At 45.2% G+C, this 12,277-nt stretch overlaps 2 protein-coding genes and 1 long non-coding RNA gene across 3 annotated transcripts in view; 2 read left to right on the top strand and 1 right to left on the bottom strand.

The window, feature by feature from the left end:
- Positions 1-12,277, top strand: part of LOC127362766 (uncharacterized) — a 143,288-nt gene that overhangs the window by 38,360 nt on the left and 92,651 nt on the right. The window lies entirely within an intron of this gene.
- mdga2a (MAM domain containing glycosylphosphatidylinositol anchor 2a) overlaps positions 310-12,277 on the top strand; it is a 75,873-nt gene continuing 63,905 nt past the window's right edge. Inside the window, exon 1 of the mRNA XM_051398924.1 lies at positions 310-1,049. Within this exon, the coding sequence (XP_051254884.1) occupies positions 977-1,049 (73 nt within the window). The 5' untranslated portion in view covers positions 310-976. The remainder of the gene's footprint in view (positions 1,050-12,277) is intronic.
- LOC127362857 (uncharacterized) lies at positions 1,689-2,730 on the bottom strand. Its single transcript, XR_007884597.1, has 3 exons — positions 2,684-2,730; positions 2,202-2,254; positions 1,689-1,893 (listed from the first exon to the last, which is right to left on the bottom strand). It is a non-coding gene; the product is annotated as an uncharacterized LOC127362857 (long non-coding RNA).

Genomic DNA, 12,277 nt, shown 5'->3' with positions numbered 1-12,277 from the left:
AGGACCAGAAATATTTAATCCCAAACTATCACTAAAATCAATATTTACTTGGAAAAGCCCTGAAATATATATATGATATATATATATGAATATAACAATATCTAAAGAGAAATCACTAAATTGTTTTATTTCCAAATCTTGAGTCTAAACTGTTCTGTTTTTAATTCATTTAAATCATTTAGTAAAATCGGACACCAAAAACATTAATAATTAACCTGACTGTGTAACTGTGTTTTATTTTGAAATCGTCTTCCGGAAGCAGTCGCTGTCCACTGTGTCGGACTTTACCGCTCGGTTCGCCCGGTGACGTCTCCACCGGTAAAATCCACCGAGGACTGACCGCTTCTGCCTCTTCTTCACAGCGGCATCACGGAGCGCCGACTCTCCGCCTCTCCGCCTCTCCTCCCCGGCCTGACGGGCCGCGAAGAGCCGCTGACGGCAAGGACGAGCCGCGGAGCACCGGAGGACAGCGCCTCTGCACCGGATGATGGATGTAACTCCGGTACCGACTGACGGACAAGGAGCCCGGTGGACTCGGCGGAGGGGCAGCGGGGACTTGTGAGCATCCCTCCGGTCGGAGGATCCCGGTTGTTTTCTGTATTTAAATTTTTTCCCACAATGTCACCACCAAGGAGACGCGGCTGAGGCTCCCGCTCTTCCTCCCGGTGACCGTCATCCTCGGCAGCTGTTTCTGACGGTTCCAGCTCCGGTATGAGCTCAACCGGACCTTCCTGTCACATCTGACCGGGGATTTTGGGGGGTGGTGGCGGCGGGGTGCTGGTGGGAGACGCATTGGGATTTTTTGGATGAGAACCGGTCACCGGGCCGGATTCCGTGCGGAGGGACGCCGGCCGGAGCGGAGGAGGAGGAGGAGGGAGGAGCAGCAGCAGCGACGGCAGCAGCTGCGGGGAACCGAACTGACAACCTCCTCCCCGGGGGGAGAGCAGCAGCGAGGCGGCCAGAGGAGGATGTGAAGATGGGTTTAGTTTTCGGTCTCCTGTGGCTGTTCACCGGCTTCCTGCAGGGCGCGCACGGCCAGGGCGTGTACGGTAAGGACGGCGGTGACTCTCACTACATGTTAAACAGCACCGGGATCATTGTACCGGCGAGGAACCAGAAAACCTGCCGCACCAAGTTGACCTTGTGAGGGATTTAGAGCGCGTGCATGTGTGTGTGTGTGTGTGTGTGTGTGTGTGTGTGTGTGTGTGTGCGTGTGCGCGTGCGTGCGTGCGTGTGTGTGTGTGTGTGTGTGTGTGTGTGTGTGTGTGTGTGTGTGTGCGCGCGTGCTGCTCATTCAGTCGTGTCACATTGATGCCTGGCCTAAAGGCACAACAGGTAACTGCTACAGTCTCTGTACGGAAGCACATTTGTGCCAGTGGAATAATGAGATTTGATCCTGTGGTGTTTCCATATTTGCTCCTGTTATAACTCACTGAATAAATAAATCAATCAAGGTCCTCTTACTTGTTTCTTTGTCTTTCGGCTTTCAACCAACGATCGCAGTCTTCCTCAGTGGTCGTACAGGACTTGATGAGCAAACTGAATCTGCTGATGAAGACAGTGTGAAGTGGTTGAAAGCGCAGGAGAAAAGAAAGAGTGACCTTGAGTTTTGATGGCTTTATTTAGAACTTGAACATTGAAACTCATATTTCATATTTCTTATATCTCATCCTGATGTTTCCGTCCACTGCGGGAGAACGTTGGTTCTCAAGGTCCTGTACTTGTTACTTGTACTTCTTCTTAAACATCATCCTGTGATATTTCATAAGTGTAACAACGACACAGAAGAATCAAGGTCCTCTTATTTGCTTCTTCGTCTGAGCTTTCAACTACATCTTCTTCATCCTCCTGTGATATTTCCACAGCACCTCATGGGGGGACAGAACATTTCTTCTATGACAGAAAAAAAACCAAGAAATTAAAATAAAGCAACAATAAAACAGATGAAAAAAAAACTAAAGGCTTTCTTATTAAAATAAAGACTCAGAGTACCAGAACACCTAAAAGTCGGACCTGGTTCAGAGAGCGGAAGTCCTGGAGCGACCAAAGAGAGAATATATGGATATAAATATATATAAAGGCTCGGCTCCACGTTGTGCGCAGTGAGCGGCACTGAGCGGCATCTATAATAATATAATGTCTGTAGGTGTGTTTATTAGTGTTTAATCAGCTGATAACAAGAATCATTGTGTGTTTGTTACCTTAGAATGAGACGTTTGTATCTACAGCGGCTCCTCTTCTGTCTGCCATGTTTCTACGGTAGCCCAGAAGGGACAAACCAAAGATCAAAGTCAGTCGTATAGAACTGCAACGATTGGTTTAACTGTTACATTAATCGTCTACTATTTTGTTAATCAAATAATTGTTTTGAGTAATTTCTTAAAGAAATAATATGACCCATAAATCACTTTTACATTCAGTTCCATGATCATCACGACGGTGATATAAATACTTTGTGGATTATTTGTCACTTTATTTGGCAGAAATATATATAATATATGAAAGTAAATGTAAAGATTTCAGTGTGATATTGGCAGCTGTAGGCTCCCATACATATCCTGATAGCTTGATGGAAGTGTAGTGGTGGATCCTCTGTGTGACGTCAGTTTGCAGATTATCTGTAATCTTATATGTCACAGATTAGAGGGAGAGGAGGCGTATTACATCACACACTGTTACTTACAGTCAGCGCTGACGTCTCTCTGCTGTCACACTGACCACGGGTCACCCTGCAGGGGGGAGGGAAGGGAGGGAGAGAGGGAGGGGAGGGAGGGAGACAGGGAGGGAAGGAAGGAAGGGAGAAAAAGATGAGGAAGGAAGGAAGGAAGTGAGGGAGGAAGGGATGGAAGGAGGGGAGGGAGGTAAGGAAGGAAGGGAGAGAGGAAGGGAGGGAGGGAAGGAGGGGAGGGAGAGAGGGAGGGAAGGAGGCAGGGAGGGATGAGGAAGGAAGGGAGGGTAGGGAAGGAGAGAGGGGGGAGGGAAGGAGAGAGGGAAAGGAAGGGAGGGAGGGAGGAAGAAAGGGAGAGAGGGAAGGAGCAGGGGAGGAAGGAGAGAGGGAAGGAAAGAGGGAGGGAGGTAGGGAGGGAAGGGATTACGATGTAACATCTGTGTGTTTGTTATATGTCGGGTATACGGAGGCTGCAGGGGGCAAACTTGAGGTGATTTGTGTCTGTCAATGTGAAACAGACAGCGACAGCGTGGTCGACTGTTAAGTCTTAAAATGACCTCAAACAACAAAACCAGCTGAGAGACAGCGAGGGCAGCGGGACGCCGGACTACTGTGGTCTTCTCCTGTGATTGGCTGACGGAACTGTTGATAGAGGAGATCATAGGAGGCGAATCTGATCAGGCTGCAGTTCCTCCAACGGCCACTAGAGGCTCCAGCAGTCAGTCTATATAAGGAACCATATTAAACTGCACTAATAAACATTTACAGCCTTTTGCTCTCAAGAGATCATTTCCCCATCGATCACCACTGTACTGAATATTAAACAGGAAACAGCAGAAAGTAATAATAATATTTGTTTACTGTATAAATGGGCAGAAAGTAAATAACACATATCACACATTGTGTTCGTTTACCATCTTCGTATTGTTTCTGAAACAGTCGGTGTTGAGTCGTATGTGTGGAAGCAGCTGAGTCTCACGCATCAGTTGATGGTCGCCACGGCGGTGCAGCTGTAGCCCGCAGTCAGCCAGTGTTGTTGTTGTTGTTGTTGTTGTTTTCTCTGGCCGTCACACGTGTTGTTGGATTGGTTGTTTGGTGACACTGATCTGATCTCACAGCCATATGGGCTCATTTTCTGCCTCATAAACTCTCGTCACCACGACGCCGTGGAAGCTCGTTGGGATGGAAAAGGTCAAACACAGTCTGCTCACTCACTGGCTGCTTCTCACTGAACGACACCAAACCGGAGTCTGCAGAGCCCACAGCCCCCCTACAGCCCACAGCGCCCCCTACAGGCCGCAGCCCCCCCTACAGCCCACAGCCCCCCTACAGCCCACAGTGCCCCCTACAGCCCACAGCCCCCTACAGCCCGCAGGCCCCCTACAGCCCACAGCGCCCCCTACAGGCCGCAGCCCCCTACAGCCCACAGCCCCCCTACAGCCCACCCCCTACAGCCCACAGCGCCCCCTACAGGCCGCAGCCCCCCCTACAGCCCACAGTGCCCCCTACAGCCCTCTCCTCTCCTCAGAGGTAAATATTGTACTTTTTACTCCACTACATTTGTCTGACAGCTTTAGTTACTTTCCAGCTGACCTCCTCGAACTCCTCGTTGTTCTGAGGGGAGCAGTACCGGAGGAGTCTGGTGGCTTTGAACTGAGCGATATAACGACTTCAGTTCCCCGATGGAAAGTCTTTGAATTCAGTTGGAAAATGGCTGCTCTGAATCACAGCCAGCATGGTTACTGGCTGTTATCTTTCTCTCTGATAGCTTTTAAACCAGGAATTTCCTTTTCTATCACTGAGTAAACTGTCACATATTTTATGGATATTTCATATTATATTCAAACAGTGAACTCAGTAACTGCAGGAAGTTTGTGTAAAACCAGAGATTTGGATGAATTCTGAGCAGATTATTTCCTGTTTATGGAACTTTTATATATTTCTCTGTCTATATAATGTATTATTTAACAAAAGGGGGTCCCAACCCAAAGGCTGGGAATCACTGATTTAAACTAACAGAGTCTCATCCTGCTCTTCACTTCCTGCCCACAGCACTCTGCGATATGATCTCACATCCCGATAAAGATATAGCATTTTCTGTCAATTCAGTGAATAAATTGTTTATATAAAAGTACAGAAATAGTAATATATTTGGAATTAAATACTTAACTAATTAAATGTATTATATTTGATTATTTTTATCCTTTTATTTAGATTAAATGTCTAGTTAGACTTTATTTTGGCAGGTCCCAGCGACCTGTTTAAGCTCAGAGAGAGAGAGAGAGAGAGAGAGAGAGAAGCATTATCTGCACTGCGATATCTTACAGCTACAGACCCGATAAATCATTCGATACCTCGTTGGTTTCACTGTTAATCAGACTCATTAACAACAACAACCTGCTGAATATGAAACTAAATCCCAACGTTGTTAGGACACTACATAAACAGACAGAGTGTGTGTGTGTGTGTGTGTGTGTTTGCGTTGCCTCCTCAACCCGTTCAGAGCACATATTGTCCTCACGGAGTGTGACGGAGATTTGTGACGCAACAAAACAAACAATAGAGAAAAATATGAAACAATAGACTCTCTATCCATCCTCAGACAGACAGACCTGCAGACAAACTATTACACAGTTCTATATCTGTGTTGTTATAGTGTTTCATTCATATGAAAAGGTATTATGTTAAATACAAACTTAAAGAAGAGGATGGACTGAAATCCTCTGCAGACCCGTCTGCAGGCGGCCGTTCAGTGGGCTCGGTTCTGGTGCACAACAGACCAGAGTTATCAGGACTTTGCTTTGTGTTGATATCGGGCATCAGCAGCCTGATCTCTAATGATCAGCATCGGCCGATAACAACCCCACTCTCAGACTCCTCTCAGGGTCTTCTGTGGGCATTCACATTCATAAAATCTACATTATTTAATTAGCTGATTGTTACAGTAACGGTGTCGCTAGCAGTGCGCCAGGCGGTGGGTGTCAGGCGCCGTGCACACAGAGGAGCAGAGCCTCAGTAAACAGAGAGACTCTCTGCAGACTCAGGTTTCAGTGACAGTGCTGGTCCAGGATCTGGCCTCTGGTCGTGTGTGTGTGTGTGTGTGTGTTGATTGACAGCTCTTGTTGACACACACTTTGGAGAGTGTAGGAGGGGGTGACTGAAGGTGACAGGTAACAGATGTGTCCAGATCTCTCTCTCTCACACACACACACACACACACACACACACACACACACACACACACACTCACACTCAGAGGTAGTCCTTAGACAGTCTGCGCTGGGGCTGATGGGTAGTTTCCTGGCGAAGGAACACAAACTATAATATACGTTCATATTTTTCCTCCCGGTTGCAGCTTTTAAACCTGTTTATTTTCATTCCTTAGTTTGTGTCAATCAATCAATCAATCAATCAATCAATCTTTATTTATAGAGCACCTTTCATTCAGACGGCTGACAGCACGATCAAAAGACAGAAAGGAGTAAAGATTACATTAAAGGGACAATAAAATACAGGTATAAGGAAACTATGTTTAAAATAAAGGAAGGACATTCCTCGCACTCTCAGTAAAGATCACCTGCAGGCTGTTACAGCTGTATCTTACAATCCTGAAGTCCGGGATGATCCGGATACTCCGGGCTAGTGTTGCACGGTGCACCGATACTTCAAAAGTATCGCGATTCTCGGAAATTAAAAACGTCACGATTCCTAAATTTATTAGTATCGATACTTTTAAGAATGACCGCGTTCCAGATTTGTAAGAGACGTATTTCATGTTGGTGTGTACAACGCATGCTTCCAGTGCCTCCCTATGACAGTGAGGGCAAAGCCACCGATAAGTCGAGACCTGTTTGTCGTCAGTGCTACAAACAATGCAAACACCTCGAACCTGGAGAAACACTCGGCCGACAAGCACGCTGAGTTGTACAAGGAGTTTAAAGACCGACAGGTTAGTATGTGAAAGATAACACGACCACGTTCGTGCCCTTAAATAAGTCAAAGGAGTAGGCTATGGGTTATTTTGTGAGAAGTCACTATTTTGCACCACCGTAGTTTGACGAGGCTATCTAGAGAAATAGTAGGCTAACTATGGGCATTATCCTCATGGCTGACCAACAGCCTGCCTACGGATAATTCAACATCTCTGAAAACGCAACTTTCACAGATAACGTTAATCATTTGCAAGCTGCTAAAATAAAGCACACAAAACATCAGCTAAAATGATCTATAGGCTATATGATTATAATCAGAGCATGTGCATGTTTGTCAGTGATTTATTTATATTAGGTTATTACAGCATTTAAAGAGCACAGACCGCAGAGGAGGTGTATTTGTGAAACGCCTTGTAAGAAATGATGGACTCAAATATAAAGTTAACCATCAAAGAAATCAGACGTTGAAGTACAGGAAACATTAGCCTATATTAATCCATATATCACAGCTTAAATAACATTAGGTTAACTCATTATTTCCTATTATTAATTATGGTAATGTTATGGTTAAGTAAATGTTAGCTGCAAATAGAGATGCTAAGTTAGTCACAAGTTATTGTCACTATCACACATAAACTATTTAGGTCCTCTGTTATGACAAATTTATCCCCATCATATTTTAAATATTTCCATTTTCTTCTGCTACAGAAGTCTGGAGCCGTGGGCTCAATGGCTGAGTTTTCTCCTCTGAAAGGAAAGGTTGACAGAATAAGTTAAAATATATAGATATTGCTGCTAAATAAATGTTTAATATATCTGCTGTTCATATGTTCATTCATTAGTGTGCTATATGATTAAAATCTGGTCCCGGTTTTAAAATAAAGCACAGCAATGATATTTGAGAGTGTTTCTCCCTTTTCAGGAAAAATATCGAAAAAGTATCGAAATCGGAATTCTTGACTTGGTATCGGTATCGAAACAATAATTTTGGTATCGTGACAACACTACTCCGGGCCGGATGGCCGCTGCTGTACGTCTGCGTGGTCGCCATACTGAGGAGGTTAAGATAATCAGGCTTACATTTAGTGCTGTTATTATTTGGTCTGTGGGAGGAAGTGTGTGTGGGTGTGTGTGTTAGTGTGTGTGTGTGGGTGTGTGTGTGTGTGCAGACATGAATCAGCACATTTTCCTACCCTGATGAAATCATTAACTCTGTATATTTGACTTGCTCTCACTTTACCTTCTCTGGGAAATTGGGATTAATTATAATTGTTTTTTAATTACCCCTTCTCTCCCAGCTGTGGAGCATTTCCTCGCAGACAGGAAACGCCGCTCGCACCGCCATTGTTCCCCTCCTCCTCCTCCTCCCAGTGTGTTCCTGTGTTTATCAAGCCATTAGCTGTGGGTTTACTGTGTTAATAAGTGTTAATGTGCAGTAATGAGGATGGAGTGTGGCAGATTACTGGGAGGGCTGTTGGCCCGCCTCCCGTTTCCTGCCGGCCGGCTGCTTGAGGAGGAGGAGGAGGAGGAGGAGGAGGAGGAGGAGGAGGAAGAGCTCCACCAACAAGTGGCTCCTGTTCAGACAAACGTTACAGAGACAGAAGGACGGACTGCGATCTGTATCCGGATAGTAAATGTTCAGATCTCACCTTTCTGTTCACGCCTGGTCATTTGAATGTTTTCTTCCTCCTCCTGCGTTGGAGTAAATCAAGGTGGCGGGAAATCTGCCCCTAAAAAAACCGAATTGTTGAGTTTGGGGAAACTTTATAAAGTGTGTTTCAGTCGCGCTGCGTAGGCTACTCTATTATCCACTTTATTATTTGTCACTGTCTGGGTTCCAACACGTCCTTGAAAACCTGAAAAAGGATTAAAATGACCAAATATCAATTGAATGTTAGTCCCTCACTCAGTTTACGTAAATCTGGTCGTGTTTAGTTTGAAACTCTGTTGGTCGGATAATGACACCTCAAAATGGAACATAAAAATTCTTCTATTTCATTTCTGCTCCCATGTTCACACAACTTAATTCTATTAGTGATCAAACTTACAGCTCATTTCACTGTACAACTCACCTCTTTATGTTATATTAAGGCTTAAAGTTATGAAGAATTAAAGGTGTGGCTGCTGTGAGTGACAGGTGGGTCACAGGCAGTTTTCAGTAACCAGGCTTGATTCAGCTCCACCTCTCAGACCAGAGCGGAGTCAGGACTGCCGACATGGCGACGGCCAGAGTCGACCACTCTGAGCTTCACGGACCTGTGGGGGGCGTCACAGAGACCACAGACAGGTTTATTTATTCAGCCTGTATTAAAACTCAGATACTATAAACGACTCTAGCATCAGAAAGTAGAGCAGGGAAAGGATATCAGCCAGAACTGAAGTTTGGCTTTGAGTTTCCAGTGGGGCCGTTGAGTCGGTGCACCACTGAAGAGAGAGGATAACAAAGGACACCTGAGTGGACTCATGGGACAGCAGGGGGCAGGGTGGTTTGTTGGTGTCTGCTTGTATTATGTGGTAGTTTAAATGGTGATTGGTCGGTAATCAGTCCACTTGCCTTGGTTGTGAGTGTGTACTGTTGTTTAAGCACAATGCTGCAGACAAACACTGAATGAAGTATTGGCCTCATAAATAGATAAACTGTAAATATATATTTGAATGGAATAAGTTTCCTAAATAAGAGCGGATGTCTGTCTGTGTTCTTTAAAGGTTTTCAACCTGACTGAACTCTGTAAAGGCTCATATTACTTTTACTGAACACAACTCTAACAACGTCCACAAAGCAAATAGACGGAAGACAAAAAGAGCAAAAGAAGTTATCCTGTTCATTTAAATAAATAAAACTATAGATGGCCTCACTGAGTGCTGTACAAAGACCTACTGTAATTTCCGGACTGTAAGCCGCTACCTTTTCCACACGCTTTGAACCCTGCGGCTTAAACAATGATGCGGCTAATCTATAGATTTTTAAGGGCTAACGTCCTCCAGGGGGCGCTCTAGCAGGAAGCGCAAGAGCGAGACAGACAGGTGCAGTGGAAATCTGCAGACTCAGACAGTGCTTCACTCTGAAATGACTGTGTTGTTGTTGTTGTTGTTGTTGTTGTGTGTTTAGGGCTGCAACTAATGTTTACTTTCATTATCAACTAATCTGCTGATTTATTCCAGATTTATTGATGAATCATAAATCTTTTGTTTGTTTTCTCCAGGGCAATGTCCAAAACCCCAAACAGCATGAAAACAGCATTTTCTGCCCTTTTTGTGGGAAAAAACTACTTAGGTCATAAAGCGCGCCCCCTCCATGTTAGCAGATGGTGCGTTCGCTGTATTCAAGATATTTTGGCTTCATTTTTGCACAGTGGCAGGAAGTGGAGGCGTGGCTGGTATAGACTAATTATCTATAATAGGCTATTTGTCCCTCTGCTGTTGTCTTTGCCTTCTATGATGTGTTCTCAGTGTTTACTCGTACATGTAAATATATTAATCTGTCTCACTGCGGCAGAATGAGCCCAAAATAATCGGATGTTTCTGTGATTTAATGTCAATTAACGGATCAAATGGTGCTGAAATAACGACCACGATCATGATGGCGATTTATAAAAAGTCTGAATTTAGACTTAAAGTGCTTGTTTTCTGAATGGAGTTTGGTTGATCAGGGCTGTGCTAACTTAGTTCATAAGTAAAACAGATAGCTGAAGTAACAGACACGTTTCCTGTTCTTCCTCCTTTTAGAAAGAGCAACATAATATTCAAACACACAACATGAAATCATAAAGGGGAGATCAACGCTCAATGAAAAGGCTTTTGCAGATTGAAGTTGGTTGTGGAGTGGGACCTCCCTTTGATCCACTGACCTCTGTCACACTGTGTGTTTGTCCTGCTTCGGGTGTGTTTGTTTTGCTGTTCGTGAGTAGTGGAGGTGGAGACAGCAGAGTGACACTTTGCGGCTCGGTGAACATCTCCGGTTGTCTGCCAGCCAGTGTGACGGGTCCTTTTCTGTTCCACTGAGGAGATTAATCTACATGTCTGTTTGGATTTCCTGTGCATCCTCCCGGCCTGATCAGTGGAGGAGAAGTAACGGCTCCGACGGGTGGAGAGCAGGAAGAGGAGTTTATTTTAAGGTGGAAAAGTTACAGCTGCTAAAGGTTTTGTTTTTTCTTTGTGTGATGAAACTACATGCTGCTGCAGTTTTACAGCAAGACTTTTAATTTGGTCTTTTGTTGTGGAAGGTACAGGAAGTTGGGTTGAAAGGAGGTTCATGGTCTTCAGGTTCTCAGAGGCTAATCTGGAGCTCTTTAGTCTTTAGTTAAAAGAAATGTGACCAGAGTGATCAATGTCACGATTGATTGATTCATTGATTGTCAGAACTGAGTGAAAAAATGTAGAGAAGGAAACACAAGAGGAGGAGAGGAAAACGAGAGGAATGGTAATCATTCTCCTCCCTCTGTCACGTCTCCTCCTGCTCTCGGTTCCTGATGAACATTTGAATTCTTAGATGAGTAAATCTTCTCCCAGTGCATGCTGGGAGCCGAGGGGAAGGTGGAGGTGAGATAAATATGGCCGCCGGAGTGTTGAGGACGTGTCCCTGCTGTAATGACATGTAATGTATTCTCAGAGCAACACGCTGGCGGTCTTTATGGTGTGAGTGAACAGTGTGAGTGTGTGTGTGTGTGTGTGTGTGTGTGTGTGTGTGTGTGTGTGTGTGTGTGTGAGTGTGTATGAGTGTGTGAGTGTGTGTGTGTGTGTTTGTGTGTGTGTGTGTGTGTGTGTGTGTGTGTGTGTGTGTGTGTGTGTGTGTGTGTGTGTGTGTGAGTGAGTATGAGTGTGTGAGTGTGTGTGTTTGTATGTGTGTGTGTGTGTGTGTGTGTGTGCGCGTGTGTGTGTGTGAGTGTGTGTGTGTGTGTGTGTGTGTGTGTGTGTGTGTGAGCAGTGAGTGTGTGAGTGAGTGTGTGTGTGTGTGTGTGTGTGTGTGTGTGTGTGTGTGTGTGTGTGTGTGTGTGAGCAGTGAGTGTGTGAGTGAGTGTGTGTGTGTGTGTGTGTGTTTGTGTGTGTGTGTGTGTGTGTGTGTGTATGTGTGTGAGTGAGTGAGTGAGTGTGTGTGAGTGTGTGTGTGTGTGTGTGTGAGTATGTGTGTGTGTGTGTGTGTGTGTGTGTGTGTGTGTGTGTGTGTGTGTGTGTGTGAGTGAGTGTGTGAGTGTGTGTGTGTGTTTGTGTGTGTGAGTGAGTGAGTGTGAGTGAATGTGTGTGTGAGTGTGTGTGAGTGTGTGTGTGTGTGTGTGTGTGTGTGTGTGTGTGTGTGTGTGTGTGTGTGTGAGTGTGTGTTTTTGTGTGTGTGTGTGAGTGAGTGTGTGTATGTGTCTGAGTGTGTGTGAGTGAGCAGTGAGTGAGTGAGTGTGTGTGTGTGTGTGTGTGTGTGTGTGTGTGTGTGTGAGCAGTGAGTGTGTGAGTGACCCAACAGTACCACCATTTGCAAGACCTTGGAGACAAGGGTAAGGAAAAACCTAGGACAGATCCTTCGACTCTAGATGGGTGGTCGTCTGTCTCGACCAGTTGGGGTGAGAGAGAGAGAGAGAGAGAGAGAGACAGACAGACAGACAGACAGACAGACAGACAGGTGCACAGCAACAACAGTATTGGCAATGGCAGTCAAGCAGGACCATGGCAGGAGGCTCCACCAGGATCG

Source organism: Dicentrarchus labrax, unplaced genomic scaffold (genome assembly GCF_905237075.1).
Source record: "Dicentrarchus labrax unplaced genomic scaffold, dlabrax2021, whole genome shotgun sequence".
Lineage (NCBI taxonomy): Eukaryota > Metazoa > Chordata > Actinopteri > Moronidae > Dicentrarchus > Dicentrarchus labrax.
Note: the sequence above shows the minus strand (reverse complement) of the source record. Positions and strands in the feature narration are given on the sequence as shown.